The following is a 17323-nucleotide window of genomic DNA, read 5'->3' as shown; positions in this document are numbered from 1 at the left end:
CTAAAATATATATTTTTTAAAATAATGTACTGTATATAACAAAAATTGTAGAAAAAACAAACGAACAATCTCTAGCATCTGCAATTATAATCGTGTATGTACCCCTTGACTATTTTGTTTTGATAAAGTATATCCTATCTATTTAGAATCACTCCCCTAAACCCCTTTTTGTAGTCCTTTTTAATTAGTTTTGGTTTACCACTCGTACTGTCATTGGGTAGGGAGTGATACAGTGGTTTTCATCTATTGCATTTTTTCTTATTATTTCTCTTATCTTAGTTATCTATTCCTATGTTTATTGTTGTACAATGAGCACCAACTTCGAAAGAATATCAATAACTCACAAAGCCACAAACCAACCATGATCTATCATTACAATATACACATACAAAGAATGCAGGATTTCCTAAACTTTTCCCATCGGTTAATTGAAATAATGAAATGAGATAAATCTAGGATGAAAAAAAATCACAATTGATCCTCTGTGTGTATAATTGGGATTTCTAGATCCTCTGGGCAGTCTAGGCTTGTTTGATGCTGTTTCAAAGGTACCCACTTATCGTACTGATCTATTTGTCGGCGGGCCAGGCCAGGCCATGCCATATCCATCAATTTATATTTTGGCAAAGAATTAGTTTAATTTCCGATGTAAATTAAAATTAGCATGCTTCGTATGTACTGTTGTACAAATTATAGAAATCAATATCTAAAACCAAGACAACTGTTGTTAGGGATATATAATTCTTAGGTGCATGTGATTCACTAAGCTGTTATTCTAATCATTGTCTTGAGTTGAGCAATGTACCTTGTGATCATCCTTAACAATTATACACTAATATGCATATAGTTAGAATATAATCTTTACTAAGTTTGTTTAGTCATTTAATATATTGGCTTTGCTGGACTTGTCTGAACTGGGCATCTCTTTCAGACTTTCTTTCACAAACCTTGAATAACATTGGCTTATAGCACTGGGATTTCAGATTTGGTTTGGCATGCCCCAAAACCCCCAAGTCCAACACAAACAACATCAACAAACACTTCGGTTTCTGTGTGAAAGAGAGATTCTTAAATTCTTCCCAAGTCATATTATTATATTTCTGTGATGTGTTGCTTGCAGTATATACTGATGGGCAATGTGAAGACAAGCTAGATCATATTCAATCAAACGAAGCTGTTGCCTTTACTTGAAACACTATACTTTCCTTCTTCTCTTTTTGGAGTTCTGCTTCTTCTTCATCTAGTTCTTATTCAAAAGCAGAAGCTGTAATCTTGTCATCAGCTCTTGAAGACTTTGAATCTCTGATCTTGCAGACATACTTCAGGTCAGAAACTTGACTGTTCTCTTCCTGTGTGACTTCATTGTTTTAAATCTAAATGTGTGTGCTGTCTTGAATTTCAAGTTATACTCTTAGATGCAAACTCATGCATTTCATTTGGGTTCTGAAACTTGTGGAATTTCATTAGTTCTTAGATTTGGGTTTTGATCTATCAGCAGCCTGTTTTCCAATCTTTAATGACTTCAAGAATTCTTTGTTTTAAATTAATCCCTCAGATTTTGAAATTAGTCTATACAGATGAGGCAATGACATAGGATAATGAGAATGTGAACTTACTTTGACAACAAAGGAAGGGAGTTTTTTTTCTTCCAAGTTGACAATTAAGCAGAACAAATAAGACAAACTGACCTAATAACTCATTTTAAATAGAGTATCATACTGGAAATTGTGATCTTGTATAGTAGTAAGGCCAGCTTCAGAAATGTGGTTTCCAAATTATTATCAATCAGTATGTTAAACTCTACATGACACTATGGTATTCTGATCGATATCGTCATCTCTGGGAAGTAGGAGAATACAAACAGAAAAGAATGTTCATTTACGTGCTAAGTTACCAACAGGGAAAGAAACAAACTGAATCTCCAAAGTGGGTAGCTGAGATGCAAGCAAAATCTTAAGAACCTGAAAAATACAACCAAGAATTAGCCACATATTATAGGATAGTACTGTACTGGAAGATATTTTGTATAAGACATAATTACTGTGGTCCAGAACTGTTAGAAGCAGACAAGCTATGTGCTAAAGGCAGTTCTCTTGTTAAATCATCCATTTGTAGTGATCTATTTCAAATTCATTATCCCAGCATATATCCGTCTCTGTTAGTTTCTAGGCAGAATATAAATCAAATACAACATTGATGGTAAGCTGGTTTAAGCTTTTGCTGTTTTTCTTCATTTGGCAGATAAATACACTGTTGGATAGAGCTCTAGTAGTACAGCAAGACAAGTTAAGCTTCCATGGAGAAGCTTCTTGATCCATATGACAAAGAATGCATGAGGATGGCCATCTTAAAGCATGAAGCAATATTCAAGGAGCAGGTTATACATAATTCTCAACAACTTTTCTTTCTTTCTTTTTTTCATAATTAATTTCATCTTCAGAAATATTAATTATCAGTAGCATTCATTCTGTTGCAGGTAAATGAACTTCATAGGCTGTACCATATCCAGAAGTTATTGATGAACAGTTCAATAGGTAAAAGCAGGCCTAAAGGAAATAATAGAGAGAGTTGGGATTTACAGAATGAGATCAGTTTCAGTCACCAACTGAATTATGAACTGCAAAGGAAGCTAGATTTAGAACAACCTGCAGAAGCAGCAGCAGAAGAAATGGAGGTCATAGATGAGAGTGAGATTGAGTTGACTTTGGGACCCACAAGATACAACAAAAACAGAAGGAAGAAATCAGAAGCACAAGTAACTTCAGAATCAGGGCCAAGTTTCTCTTCTTCTTCTACTGGATCAAGCCATGTGAACAGGACTAGTTCAAGGACTCATTATCAGAGGAGGAGTAAAGGGCAATTGGGTGGGTGTGAAGAGCAACTGAGACAGGATGAGAGGCTCAAAATGCCTCCTTGGCTTTTCCAAGTTTTGAGCTTGAACATGACTTGATCAAAGAATTATGATCCTCTAGGTTGATATGATGTGATTTTGGACCCTCTTCTGCTGACTAATTTGTGATGGATGTTGTCGATTCTAAGTTAGTGGATTGCTAGTGTGATTTCTGGTGGAATTTTTGTACAAAGATAAGTAATTTGTCTCCAATACTTTGTTCTTGTTTCTGAAATAGCAAATGAAGGTTTCAGATAAATAGATTAGAGTGCTTTCTGAGTTAAGGAAGCACATCCAAATATTCTACACATCAGTGTTATTTTCGTATTCTTCTAAAACTCAAGCTACTCAACAAAAGTGCTTCTTACATAAGAACTTGAAGAGAAGGCCTTGTCGCCTGATGCAATGAATATGATGCACTTAAAGTTGACAAGATAACCTAATAAAAGAGATTGAAGAGAAGAATCTCAAATACAAACAAGTAGCAGTGGATGTCTATCATCATTCAAAGACAATTTCAGTTGTCCATCTCTTAAGATAAGAATATTTTCATCTCATGTGATGTGTGCAAACATCTTATGCTGACAAAAGAAATTTGTATTGTAGTTTAAGGCAATCTGTGTAATTGAAAATAACCTCTTCATCAATATCTTGCTCAAAAGAAAATTATCTTGTCAGTCTATTATTTGCTGTCAAGACATAAGAGGAATCAGACCTTAAAACACAAGCTTATATAATTTGCAAGAACTTTGTTAACAGTCAATTCTAGTCCTAGACGCTTCAGCTGTCCAAAAACAACCTCAACAGGCAGCAATGTATATCAAGCAACTATCATGCCTCATGAAAACTGAGGGGAAGAGTATAAAGGTATATATGAAGAAAAATAGAAAGTAGATATAGATATTGGCGGAAAATTGTGAGTTAGACAAACATTGGCCCCAAAATCTTCACCTAATTTCTAGATAATGTATATCAATCTGGCACTAATTATGCAAAGACTGAACATACAGTTCATTTCTGCAATGCAGTTATGATTTATCCATGAAAAAAAAAAAGCAAGCAGAGATCATATTTAGTTTGTTCTGGCAGTAACTTTTCATGTTGTTGAGCTCAAAATCATTTATAGGAAAGTTGAAATCTGAGGATTCTAGAGGCTGATGAAAGTCAGAAACTGATAGTCTGACTTATGAGTGATGTTACATAATGGAATTGAATTATAGGTTCTAATTGACCGAAAGGTCTCATTGTATTCAAATCAGAAGTTGAACATGATTAGGCATTTCAATCAATTAAGGCCTCTAAGCAAACAATAATGCCAAGCTAATTTATATTCCAGGAAGGTCATGACTCCTTTCAAAGTATCATCATATTCATATGAAACTGAAAGCATATGCTTCATCTTTTGGATTCCATGATATATAATTTTCCTGTGACATCATCAACAGGCAACTCTGCTAGTCTGTCCTTGGAGTTGGTCTTCAACTTTATCAAAGGCCCTTTGTCACAAAAGGTTTGAATCATTTAAATTTAGACCCCACAAACAGCTATTACTATAGTCTGGTATTGCAGCTCCTCTGGGCCTAGCATGTCTAATTTACATTGATCATTGCATATCAATTACAAGCAGAAGTAGCTCTTTTGATTCTCTTGACAGAAGGGGTGTCCAAATTTATCTCATGGAAATTGGATGAACAACTCATGTATTCTCATCATAGTAGCACTAAGTTAAATATTCTGCTCACCTGTTGTCTAGAAAGTAACATTGATAAAACATACAGCAACTCAAGTTTTATACTAACGGCTCAACGCATTGGAATTATGTAATCTTATTTTGAAACATGGTGACATCGATATGTACAAGGACATTACACAAGCACAAACATGGTAAAAGAGCAGAGATGGTAAATAGATTGAAGGTAAGAAACAGACCAAGGCACTGGATCCTCATAAGTGTGATATGGCATCAAGAAATTGAATGTCGTCGATCTTTGGGAGGCTTTGTGCGGCCTTTGGCAGTAGGAGGTGTCATTCCAAATGGAGAAAGTTTCCCAAGTTTTTTTGAAACCGAGCTGATAAATGACTTTCGAGGCAGAGGAGGCTTATCACTAGATATTGGAATGTTTCCCATCGGACTGCTCGTTACTGCCTTCACAGTAGATGTTTCAAGTTCTCTCAGCTTCATTTTCATCTTCAGCAACTCCATTTTCAGCTCCTCATTCTGTCTACGCAAGATGGAGAGTTCATCGGGAACTTGGTGGTGGAGATCAGTGGAGTACAAGTTGTTTACTTTGGAAGGAAGAACAGATGATTCACCACCAATGAGGCTACCATCCATGACATCTCGAAGGCGCTGCTGCTCGTAGTAGAGCACTTGGACAACGGTTTGAACAGGAAGCCGGTCATTCTGAGCAGCATGTGCACAGGCCTCACGAGAAAGCTTCTGACAATCCATCACACTACAGACTTTCTTTTTCTCCATGTCACTTAGACTTGGATGTGCCTGTAAAATGTAAACAGATGTTTAAACTAAATTGACAATTTCAATATCCTAAAGTAGGCTAAATTATAACAGTAAACTCTAATAACAGTCTAACAAGATTCAGCAAAGCTGTTTTACGAGACTGTTAAGAATGTTATACACATGCACCTTTAGGTAGATATCTACTGCTCTATACATCCCATCTTCGGTTATCCTTGAATGTTCTGGAATAAGTTCAGCAATGCCAATGAATTTTGACACAGATAAATTCCGATCGGTTGCTATTTCAGCAAGATAGTTCTCCATTAACTTCCCAACTCGTTCCAAGTCACTTAGTGGAGGAGAAACATACTCATCATCTGCATTGAAGCTCATATGGTTCCTATCCATATGACACTCTAGGTAGTTCATCATGATCCTTTGCACAGTATCTACATCAAGCAATGTGTCCCCAGTGAAGGAATAAGAGGGAATCAAAAGATCATCCAAGACAGCCTGAGACAATTGCATTCCCATTCTCTTTTCCAAATCTAGCTGGCAAGCAACTGTTGTTTCTACATTTTTCGCAGCACGAAGCAGCATAGAAAGAAAGCTAACTGACATTGTATTCTTCTCCCTTGGCAGAAGACTCACAATTGTTTCCAAGACAACTCTCTTTTCATGCTCTTGTCGTGGATCGATTTTCTTCCTCCCCTTTCCGAATGTTTCCTATACCAGAAGTATAATCAGTTAGATAAATACTTGTGAATACTAATAAGACAGAAGAAAGTAGTATTCTGGAGTGAGATCTCACCAAACCTCTTAAAGATTTCTGTGCATAGAGCATGAGTATTGGTCCAAGAGCATATTGCTTAAACCCTCTTGCCATCATTGCAATCAGAACTCTTTGGAAGGTATCAATTCTAAGAACGGTTAAATCTTCAGCCCACCAATCAACAACAGGTTTTGTTTGATACACTCCTGAAGAATTTTGACTCTCACCGCCACTATCACTAGTCCTACCAGACAAACAGAACTGGCTGTCTTTGCAGGTAATGTAAGCAATTGAATCGATGCATCGGCCCACTATCTTCACTTTCTCCGCAATTGGAAGGAAGTTTTCTGCCGTGCGCAAAACCGAAACTGCGCCTGCAAGGCTTTTAAGTGCCACTTCATTCAAGTATGCATCAGTTCTTCCCACAAGGTTTCCAATTGCATACTCCTCAGTCATGAGAAGATACTCTGACACACAACGAAGCATTGCAATGTTTTCTGTGCTTATCTCAAAATTGATTCCATAGCAGAATTTAGCTGCAAGCTCAAAAGCTTCTGCTCCTCCCGGAACATCAGGTAGCTCAATAACAGATATTTCAGCATCAGTTGATTCAGACACCAATTTCCTAATGTATCCACATTTTGAAACTAAAGGAAACTGCAATTGTGGTAGCTTGTGTTATCATCTTAATGAAGGCACTCCTAATTTTTATTCAGTATATCATAAGATTTATTCAAAAATTAGTTAAATACTAGCTGACGTAGATGTATAACCATATTCACAAGGTGCACTCCTAATTTAAAAACATGAAATGCAACTGAATAGTTAAGTTACCGTATGCAGTGAGAAGGAAACTTCTCCAACACGAACGCTAACATCACTGGAGATCTCCTGAGAAAAAATCCTGTAAGTTTCAAGATATTGTCAAACAATTGGAATCACAAGAGACAGTTATAAGGCACATATATGATCAGATTTACAAAAAGAAAAGACACGAAGCAAACCATTCACTAGTTCGCTTCAGGGCCGAAGAGAGAAGCTCCTTCTTCTTCGAGGACATATTGGCAGTGGTGGTGGGTGCAGTACTTTTCTCCCCATGATCAATATCAGCCATGGCAGGTGTGTTTGAGATCTCTATCATGTTCAGTCCATCATATAGTGAAACCAAAATAATAGCAGAGAGAGATAGAGAGCTTGAGCTACAATCCTGCTAAACAGTGGGCTCAGTAGCACGTACAGAATCCATGGTACTTTTTTGTTTCTATTTGCTTCTCATTCAAACCTCAACTTGCTACCTAGCTCAACCAGGCCATTATTCTACAATAATGAAAGGAATAGAAACTGAAGATAGCTCGAGCTCTCACTATTCCTCTAATGACAGCATTATCCATCTGCAGCCTCACAAGTAATGATCATATTTCGATCTGCCTACCGAAAATGGCCTCGAGCATTAGACTGAATTCAAATTTTTAGGGGCAGAACAGAAGGGCAATTGTGATATTATAGGCAGGGACATGGAAGAAGAAAAATACAAAAGATGAAGAAGATTACTGGAATGTAGTGTGTGGTGTGGGCACAGGTTAGGAAATTTGGGTTGTGAGGATGAGGATGTTGCATAATATTGTTGTCTAATTCCCTAATGGTTCAATCTCCACGTGAGAATAAACATTCCCATCCACAAAAGGGTAATCATCTTGCTCTTACATTCTTATGAGGTATTTTTTTCCCTAATTCTAGAACCAGAGATGAATATTTCATGCCTTGCATATGAATCAAGAGGCACACTTGCCTAACAGTTTGGCTCCTGTTTGATTATCTTTTATTTTGCGCCTTCACGGAAGCTAACTAATATGAGCCTTAACTGTCAAAGCCTGTAATTCCTGAACAAAAGCATTTGAAGAAAACAATGGCAAGTTTCACCAAGGCATTTTGAGAAACAAGCAGCCTGTCCCCATCATCACCTTCCTATAAGGGGCTACAACCACGAAAACCGGGAGTTCTTTCTCATTATTTTTCATGAATTAAACAAACAAAGAAAGTGACTTGACTAGATTTCTCTGCAATAAATGATGCTTCTAAAATTAATAAAACATCAGCACCTGTAGGCATCAAAAGGGCTCCATGTAGAATGTGCCTTCACGTCATGAACAATGAAAGGCCCTTCACCATGGTGATGGATATCATTAGGCAAGAAACTGGTCACTTAATCTCATCACTATATGCAATAATTTGTGGCTTATCATTCTTTGTATTTGATAAGATGCCCTAGGAAATAATGCAGAAAATAAAGTTCTTGGTGGTCCATCAATCAGGCTATACCCAGCTGCTGCCCTCTTATATCTGTTTGGCATTCTTAGCTATCAAATCATCCATCCATTGCGTCTAGGCTCTCTACCTCCCTTTTTTTTTTTGTATTCGATGCAAAATTCGATATATATCAGTGTCTCAGATACCAGTATAGCTACTGCATTATAATGCTGGAACTTCTGATGTCTTATAAAGACAAAGGTAAACGATTTCCCTAGTATATTGTACCGTGATGGAGCCAGGAATATGTCCATTGTCAACACTGGCATTTCATATGCATCGAACACATTGCAGCTCCACTGCTGTTCAATTCTTGCACACAGCATGTGTACAATCTTTCTCTTCAAAGAATTGATCGTGTCATATGGTTTGGCATGGGACAGTTGAACACATGGAGGAATAAATAATTAAAGGCTTAATTTTGCAGACTCAGCATCTACCAAGCTAGCTAGCTAGCTATTACTCTACATATAAGATCGTTTAAATAAATAGTACTATGTAGCCAATAATTCTCAGATAGCTTCACGGATTATGTGATTCCTGCTAGTTTTGGTTTGTACCTTGTGTACCAATCTGTCCTCCAAGCTTTCTACTGTGTTGTGTCCTTACTTGTGTAGCTGAAGATGCATTGCACGTTTAAGCCACAATGAAGAGGAACACCATTGATTCTTATTAAGACCATATATTAGTGACTGCCCCATCGCATGTGATGGTGTAGATGAAAGTATTCAAAGTGAGAAAAGATCTTAGTCAATTATTGATTAGGAAAAATCTTAGTCAAGTATTCAAAGTATTCTAAATCTGATACTTACTGATGCAGTAACACAAGGCCGGGCTCACCTTAGGAGCCACCACAAGATTTGAACCTTGGAGTCACTAAAGCTAGAATGTGATGAATGATCAGCCACTGGCAGTATACTTTTCTATCACAGATTTATAGGCATGTTTTTAGGGCTGATCAGTTGCTATCTTATTCTATCTTTTTCTTCGAAAAACAGATTTCCTGAATTTGGTACTTCATGTAAAATGCCAAATGCAAATTGCTAACAGAACCTTCATTGATATATATAGTATATCATAATTCTACAAGGGTATTACATAAGCATCCAGAAAATGAATGAAAGATTCAGTTAAAAGGTGAAACTGAAGCGCGGTTTTAAAAGATTGAACTTTTTATCTTCTTCTCAGTTAAAAAAGAAGAAGAAGAGAATAAGTGTAGTACTTAATCAGAGAAACTAACATTCTCTTTACACTAATAGCTTGATTGCTCCATTGATCCTGTCCAATCTCTGCAGTCCCTTCATGGTTAAAAACATTTCTGAATTCTAAAGCTGGTAGATAATAACGGCATTGATCTTACTTGAAAATTAGTGTTGGAAATAAAAAATGGCCCTTGATTAAGGGTTCCACTACTCTTGCGAGAAAGCTAAGACAAGGAACAGCTTGGCATATCAACTGGTCAATCGACTTAAAAATCAATAAAGCAAAGCAACAGACTGGACTTGAATGACTAATACCTAATTCACATCGTCGGCAACAATGCACACTGTCAAAAGAATTCATAGTGGGAAAAAAGAAATAAGGCCAGGCCATATTTAGCATACTTGAGGATCTTTCTAGCTAGCTATAGCTATCAGTGGATGTGATAATATGTATAGAATGTACTGAGGTATTTTCCGAAGTATCACTGTGTTTAAGACTTTAAGATTCCTACTGCTGGGGTTTGATTTATACCGTGCATTACTAAAATCGTTCTCTGCATCTCTAAAGCATTAATTTTTTGAGGAAGACCATATATTGGAGACTGCCCCATTACACATGTTGGTGTCGAAGAACTTTTCAAACAGAAAGAGACTTGACACAACAAATGAACAGAAAATGAATTCATCTGCAGTATATTTCCAGAAAATTGAACCAAAGTCAGTAAGGTACAATGTGATGAAAAACAATTGTCAATATTCATTCATTAGAAGTTATATACATGATAAAAGGAGCAACTCATCCTGCAATTCGCCATTTGAATTCCATCATATATTTGGCCTATTAAGAGTTTGGTTTAAACAGTTCCAAACTTCCAATGCATAAGCAGATTGCACTTGCTTGGTTTATGATACGACAAAAAACACAAGGAGATCAAAATAAGGGTGCATTAGATAGTCCTGGAAACCTAACCTCTTGATTAATCCTATCCAAAAAGATGAAGCCCCTTCACTTTTTGAGCCAATAATGCATACCAAGGCAATGTCAAATGATAATTTCAAATGGCAAACTGATGGAAATAGTGTAATAGACTAAACTTGTAAAAGGTAAGGGTTTACATATCGATCAATTTGTCGACACAGACCTAACTGTCCCAAGAGAAAGCATATACACTAGCTAGCTTATGAAACCCAACTAAAACTGATAAATTAGGAGATATGATCATATTCTGCAATGTACTATATGAAGATATGATTTTTGGAAGCAATTCATTGCATTCAGGGTTCCTGTTGGGGTTAGATTTGTACCTTGTCCCATGAGTGTTACTCTATATATTCCACATCAGTGCCCTTATTCATCTGGTATTGGTGAAAATGCTTACTAGTTTTGGCCACAAAGATGAGAAGGAACATCTATAAGTTGCAAAAAGCCATTAATTCTGAGTAAGACCATACTGCCCCATTGCCACATGTGGGTGTGGATGAACCCTCTGCACAGAAAGAGATTTGATTCAATAAATGATCAGTAAAATGATGAATTTTCATGATTGTATAATTATTGGTACAGAAACATATGGGCACCAACCGAGCATCCCCCAGAAAATCTAGGTCGGTAGTCATTCGTGTCATAAGCTCTCATAGTACAATCACATACAGTAGTGGTCAATTCCTGGAAGATTTCTGCATATTACACTGAATTACTTATTACCAAAAACGATTTGATTCCTATCAATCAAATCGAGGTCATTGCTCCCAGCTTTTTCATAGGTTGAGCAGCTTCTGTCTGGTAACCTAGAGAGGATAGACAGTGAAATATAAAGCTTGATATGACCATTTAGTTGATGAGAAATTCAGTAATAACAAGACTACAAGTATATGCCCAATGTTACTAAAATCGCCTAAGCGGGCTAGGCGGGCAATATGGGAGGGCACTTAGTGGGGAAAAACGGTAGCAAGATAAAGCGTCTGGGCGGATGTTAGGCGGCTTGTACTTGAGAAATTACGGTGTGATAAATCGAATGACTGTAAATTTCCCATTTCCTAATGGCTACGGGGTAAGACGACACCAGAAATCCACATACGACACTCTCCATACCCAAAACGTCTGCATCAGAAACCAGAATATCCAAACATAGAAGTGGAGAACTCACAGGAAAAGCTCACACAGAACGAACTCCCTTATCCAAACTCCCAAAACCCTGCAACACCAAAACCCTCCATCAATGCCAAACTGAACTAATCAAACCTCCTCAATCCCAAAACTCATGGAACTCTCCTCAACTTTCACACAACTCTCAACCCCATCCTCATCTTACTCCTTCTCACCTTTCCCAACCCAAATCCGCCTCCTATCCCCAAAACCCCACGACCCGATCTTCCGAGTCTTCGCCGTCGCCGTCGACCCACAAGAGCTCCCCAAGAACAGTCCCCAACGACTCCTCAAGGAGCTCTCCGAGCGCAAAAGAGCCACGTCACCCAATAAAAAAGTACCCCCAAAACGCTACATTCTCCGACCACCTTTGGACGACAACAAACTAGCTCAAAGATTCCTTAACAGCCCACAGCTGTCCCTAAAGTCCTTCCCTTTGCTCAGTTCCTGCTTACCCTCTTCGAGACTCAACAATGCCGACAAGGCTTGGATTGAGGAGTACTTACTGGAAGCCAAACAGGCTCTTGGGTACCCACTTGAGGCTTCGGACAAGTTGGGGGATGACAACCCAGCTAAGCAGTTTGATACGTTGTTGTACATGGCGTTTCAGCATCCTAGTTGTGAGAGGACTAATGCGAGACACGTGAGGAATGCGCATTCGAGGCTGTGGTTTTTGGGGCAGTATGTGTTGGAGTTGGGTTTGGCTGAGTTTTTCCTGCAGAGGTATCCGAGGGAGAGCCCCGGGCCGATGAGGGAGAGGGTGTTTGCTTTGATTGGGAAGAGGTACTTGCCGCGGTGGATTAAGGCGGCTAGCTTGCAGAACTTGGTCTTTCCTTTTGATGATATGGATAAGTTGCAGAGGAAGGAGAGGGAGCCGCCGGTTAAGTGAGTTTCAATGCTTTTTTAATGTTCATTGATTGTTAGAACTTACGGTACATTGTTAAATACTTTATGTTGTTTGTGCTTAAGACTTGAGTATTGTTGATGTTTCGATGGAAGTTAAAAGTGGTTGAGTGGTTTAAGTAAAAGGGGCGCATGAGGCTTGCACATGAAGAATGTAGCTCAGTGTTATGCTTTTTCAACGAGAGTCTTGTATCTTTCATTTGCTTAGTATTTTTGAATCAGCAAGTACCTTAAGAACAGCATGTTTTGTTGAACTTGTCAGTTAGTCTGTATTAATTTGATGGAAGTACAAGTCACTGAGTGATTGTATTAGAGTGGGGACATGAGGCCTGCACATGAGAGTCTTAGCTCAATATTAGGTTCAACCGTGATGTTGTCCTGTGCCATATTTATGTTGAAGCTTGAGTCTTATAATACAATGTCTAACTAGATACATTGTTGGATCCTAGGGTTGGTCTGTGAGATGTAGTTAGCAAGACATTAGTGGAAGACTGGAGGCGTTGTCATTTGAAAATAGATAAAGTGCATTTGAGATAATAGTTCACCAGCTAGATAGATCAATAAGATAATGAAGCATTTACGTGATCGAGAGTCTTGCAGGAATGGAATATCAGGGTAGGGATTGGGGCTAGCTTAATTGGTGACAAAGTTCTTCATGTTTTGCTAAATAGTATATGCGTTATACACAAAGAATAGCATTTTGTGTGTTAGCACATGCGTGGCAAAGTTCTTCATGTTTTTGTCAAATGGCATATGCGTTATACACAAAGAATAACATTTTGTGGGTTACTAATAGAAGCTCAAAACATACTAACTGTTAGGCAATTTCTTATCTCGAATTAAGAGTCTACTATGTAACTTCTATTTTTGAGTGAAGTTATTTGTATATGCTATTAGCTTATTCATTGACGGTACATAATATGTTCTTTTCAATTGTGCCATTTAGGGGTTTCTTGAAAATATATGAACTTCAATTTTGTTTATTGTTTATGGGCAGGTGTGTTTTCTGGGCATTGTTTGGGGCAATATATTTGTGTTTTGGTATGCCAGAGGTATATCGTGTTCTTTTTGAAGTATTTGGAATGGATCCAGAAGCTGAGGACTGCCAGCCCAGATTACGGAGACAACTAGAAGATGTTGATTATGTTTCTGTAGAATTCGAAGACAAAAAGCTCACCTGGCAAGATGTTGCAGTTTACAGGGTAAAACTCTTTTTAGCTGTTCTTTTTTCTGTTAATTTGATGGACCATTTAAAATAGATTGAGTACACAGCTAAACATTGGGATCCTGTCTCAGTAGTCACCAACATAATATTTTTAAAGTGCACTTTTGTTGCAAGTGTGTTGCATAAGCCTGAGGGTACTAATATGAGAGGAGATGATTAGGGCGCATGAAAAGTACTATCTTTTAAAATTGTTTGTTAAAGCAAATGTTAAACTTCTAGTGATGAAGATTTATGCGGCAATGTTAGGATGCTCTTGTTAGCTATCTTATTCATGTCATATTGTATGTTAAAGTGACTATTTTCAGTCTCGAGTCTTTGATTTTGTTACCACATAATACGTAAGTAGTGATGTTTATATCTTTTAAATGCTGGTTCCTGCAAATAACCTGTATACCCCTCTGCAGCCCCCAGAAGATGCTCTGTTTGCACATCCAAGGCTCTTCAGGGCTTGTGTTCCACCAGGTATGCATAGGTTTAGAGGAAATATATGGGATTATGAAAGCAAACCTCAAGTCATGCGAGCATTGGGCTATCCCTTAAAGATGACAGATAGAATTCCAGAGATTACCGAGGCAAGGAACATCGAACTTGGACTAGGGCTACAGGTGATCCTTCGTTCCCCTCCATCCCTGTACATATATTTTCCCAAGATTATTTGAACTGACAGCACTATAATAGATTTATCTTGAAAATAACAATAAAGATACAAGTTTAATATGTGCAACTTAAGGAAACTGACTCCGGTACAAGGGCTATATATGCTGCATGTTCACACATCTAGCTAGCACTTTGCTTCTGTAACTGTTGACTCTAAATTCACCAAATGTTGGTGAACTTGGCTACGTTGGTGTGGATCATTCCTACCAAATGTTTAGAACCATTCAAATATAAAGTTTGTGCAAAGATTTGTTTGTCAAGTGAACTCTGTTTGTCATGCATAGCCATATATATTGAGTCTGCACCTTGCTGAAATGTTTAATTTCTTATTTGTGTACAGCTTGCTTTCTTGCATCCATCGAAGCACAAATTTGAGCACCCTCGTTTCTGTTATGAGCGATTAGAATATGTTGGCCAAAAAATCCAGGTACCAAGTTACATTCCATCTATGGAATCTGATACAATTTATTTGACCTCAATGGTTTAGCAAAATCTACGTTTCTATTTTCACATACTACTTGAGTAAATTTGTTGACAGTTCCGTGGTTGTGGGTTTTGTCTTGCTTAGGACCTTGTGATGGCTGAAAGGTTGCTGATGAAACATTTAGATGCTCCTGGAAAGTGGCTGGCCGAGAGACACCGTCGACTTCTTATGAACAAGTTCTGTGGAAGGTATTTGAGGGAGAAGCGCCTCCATCAGTTCATAATCTATTCCGAACAGGTTATGGATGCGTATGAGCACAACCGGAGATTAAGGAATCCTGCCACAACTGCTATTCAGCAAGCCATTCATGGCCTTTCATACACTGTATATGGGAAACCAGATGTAAGACGCCTCATGTTTGAGGTTTTCGATTTTGAGCAAACACAACCTAAAGCTGTCAATGTGTGAAAACGGTAGTCTTATTGCAATCCCAATACATGGTAGAAACTAATCTTTCTCATATTCTTGGACTTCTTTCATTATATTGTTTATAAAAATGTCAGGTAATTTGTGATTGTGCTAGCTAACATGAACACACTAATGTAATACCAGTGTAACAGTGCTAATTGCTCTTGTCCAAAAAAAAAAACAGTGCTAATTGTTAATCATATTCATACGCTTTTGTTTTTGGCTGTCTGATAATCACACGCATACAAACAGACTAGGGCTACTGATTATTCTGAAAGTTTGTTAAAAAGATTCAATGCTCGATTTGAGATACAAGGATGCTGACCTGTGAGTGAACATAACTTACTTGGTATACAATGAGTTTTACTAGTTTTTTTTTTGTGATTTTGATTGTGTTAGGAAACCCTTTCGATTATTCTCCTTGTGATTAACGAATTTTAACCCAACTTTAGCCACACAAAAAAAGAAGATGTCTTCCTAGTTTCATCCCTGGATACGTCATGTCGTTTGATGTTTACATAAGCGCGCTGGACGTTCAATGTACTGTGTTTGGAACTTTATATCTATATAGTAGGCTCACACGTACACAAAACTAGGGTTTCTTTCGAAGGATAAACTACAACCCTAGTTGATTCAGTAAGTGTTTTTCGGATTCCAGCCAAAGATCGAAGAGATATCCAAATTCAATGGCGAACATTGACCTTCCAGAAGATATTATCGTGAAAATCCTCCAAATATTGCCAAATCGAAGACTTGATCCGATGGAGCTGCGTTTCGAAACGGTGGCGTTCCGACGTCCTTTCCGACATTCGATTCGCCAAGTCCCATTACATTCTAGCCTCCCAGCAGCGAACCCTCCGTCGCAGGCTCCCGTTGAGTAACGGCTCTCAGATCGAATCGCTAGACCTGCAAACGCCGTCGTTTGGAGACAGTTCTTCGGTCAGAAAGCTCACATGCCCATTCAAACTACCGGACCGAGTTCTCAAGCTACTGGCTCGAGCAATGGTCTGGTATGCTTATGTATTACTAGTTGGTTTGATAACTACTATCTCTGGAACCCGGCCACTGGATTCTTCCAGAAACTACCCAACCCTGGTTTTCCCCCGAAGAAAAACTATGGTTTTGGTTGCTCTTCAGCTTTGGAAGACTGCAAATTTGGTTTCGGTTACCAATCATCTACGGAAGACTACAAAGTTCTCTTAGCTACATATAATCGAAGCCGAAATTTTCTAATGGAATTGAATATATTCTCAGTGAAAACTCAGCTACGGACTAAAATTGAGTCCACTTTGACGAGCAACGAGCTAGATAGCCTGGATTCCCTAGAACGTCGTGGTGTTCTGTTGACAATACTAGCCTGGATGTGAATATATTTTCTAGCAGCAAAATTTATCCAAGAAACTTTATTTTACTTTATTGCTGAATAAAATATTACAATGACAATGTATGATCAAATGATCCATCGTAATTAAACTTTTTAAAATTAAAATTTACTTCACACTTGAAAAACACGGTCTCAAGTATATTACAATATCACACAAGTCTTTATTGTCACGAATAAACGCCACGGAGATCTTTTTTTTTTTGGTATGATCGGAGGTCATTGAAGCCATGAAAGTCTTAAATGCCACAAAAGACTTGAATACCACGGAGGTCACTCAATGGGGCCACAAAGGACTAGAAGCCACAAAAGGTATTCAATAGAGCCATGCCACAAAGGTTGATCTAGGATTTCTCTCGGGATTTCTCTCGGACTGTGCTAGAACTCACACTTACAAAACTATTTCTCTTCTCTTCTCTCTGCATGCATTCGGTGCCCAAACCCGAGCACCTTGACTCATATATGTCCAAACCGTTCCTCTCCTAAC

The 17323-nt window shown here is 38.0% G+C and overlaps 3 protein-coding genes across 3 annotated transcripts; 2 read left to right on the top strand and 1 right to left on the bottom strand.

Moving 5' to 3' along the window:
- The first annotated feature begins 979 nt into the window (after positions 1-979).
- On the top strand, positions 980-3061 carry LOC126805065 (uncharacterized). The gene is made up of 3 exons (XM_050532161.1): positions 980-1325; positions 2242-2377; positions 2477-3061. Exons 2-3 carry the CDS (start codon positions 2297-2299, stop codon positions 2948-2950), a joined length of 555 nt encoding a protein of 184 aa, XP_050388118.1. The 5' UTR covers positions 980-1325; positions 2242-2296; the 3' UTR covers positions 2951-3061.
- Positions 3062-4585: 1524 nt separating this feature from the next.
- LOC126805041 (BTB/POZ domain-containing protein SR1IP1) lies at positions 4586-7546 on the bottom strand. Its single transcript, XM_050532133.1, has 5 exons — positions 7128-7546; positions 6958-7027; positions 6163-6780; positions 5538-6077; positions 4586-5390 (listed from the first exon to the last, which is right to left on the bottom strand). Exons 1-5 carry the CDS (start codon positions 7262-7264, stop codon positions 4854-4856), a joined length of 1902 nt encoding a protein of 633 aa, XP_050388090.1. The 5' UTR covers positions 7265-7546; the 3' UTR covers positions 4586-4853.
- Positions 7547-11841: 4295 nt separating this feature from the next.
- Positions 11842-15598, top strand: LOC126805044 (ribonuclease III domain-containing protein RNC1, chloroplastic). Its single transcript, XM_050532136.1, has 5 exons — positions 11842-12663; positions 13679-13883; positions 14311-14511; positions 14904-14990; positions 15132-15598. The coding sequence occupies exons 1-5, from the start codon at positions 11894-11896 to the stop codon at positions 15453-15455; spliced, it is 1587 nt and encodes a 528-aa protein (XP_050388093.1). The 5' UTR covers positions 11842-11893; the 3' UTR covers positions 15456-15598.
- Positions 15599-17323: the final 1725 nt, after the last annotated feature.

The sequence above is a fragment of the Argentina anserina genome, chromosome 1, assembly GCF_933775445.1.
Source record: "Argentina anserina chromosome 1, drPotAnse1.1, whole genome shotgun sequence".
NCBI lineage: Eukaryota > Viridiplantae > Streptophyta > Magnoliopsida > Rosales > Rosaceae > Argentina > Argentina anserina.
This window is presented reverse-complemented; position numbering and strand designations above follow the sequence as displayed.

Coding starts and splice junctions, on each gene's coding strand:
- LOC126805065 (XM_050532161.1), top strand. CDS start 2,297: ATGGAGAAGCTTCTTGATCCATATGACAAAGAATGCATGAGGATGGCC. Junction 2,378..2,476: donor AAGCAATATTCAAGGAGCAG/GTTATACATAAT, acceptor ATTCTGTTGCAG/GTAAATGAACTTCATAGGCT.
- LOC126805044 (XM_050532136.1), top strand. CDS start 11,894: ATGGAACTCTCCTCAACTTTCACACAACTCTCAACCCCATCCTCATCT. Junction 12,664..13,678: donor GAGAGGGAGCCGCCGGTTAA/GTGAGTTTCAAT, acceptor GTTTATGGGCAG/GTGTGTTTTCTGGGCATTGT. Junction 14,991..15,131: donor ATGTTGGCCAAAAAATCCAG/GTACCAAGTTAC, acceptor TGTCTTGCTTAG/GACCTTGTGATGGCTGAAAG.
- LOC126805041 (XM_050532133.1), bottom strand. CDS start 7,264: ATGATAGAGATCTCAAACACACCTGCCATGGCTGATATTGATCATGGG. Junction 7,028..7,127: donor CTGAAGCGAACTAGTGAATG/GTTTGCTTCGTG, acceptor TGAAACTTACAG/GATTTTTTCTCAGGAGATCT. Junction 6,781..6,957: donor TTTCCTTCTCACTGCATACG/GTAACTTAACTA, acceptor CCACAATTGCAG/TTTCCTTTAGTTTCAAAATG.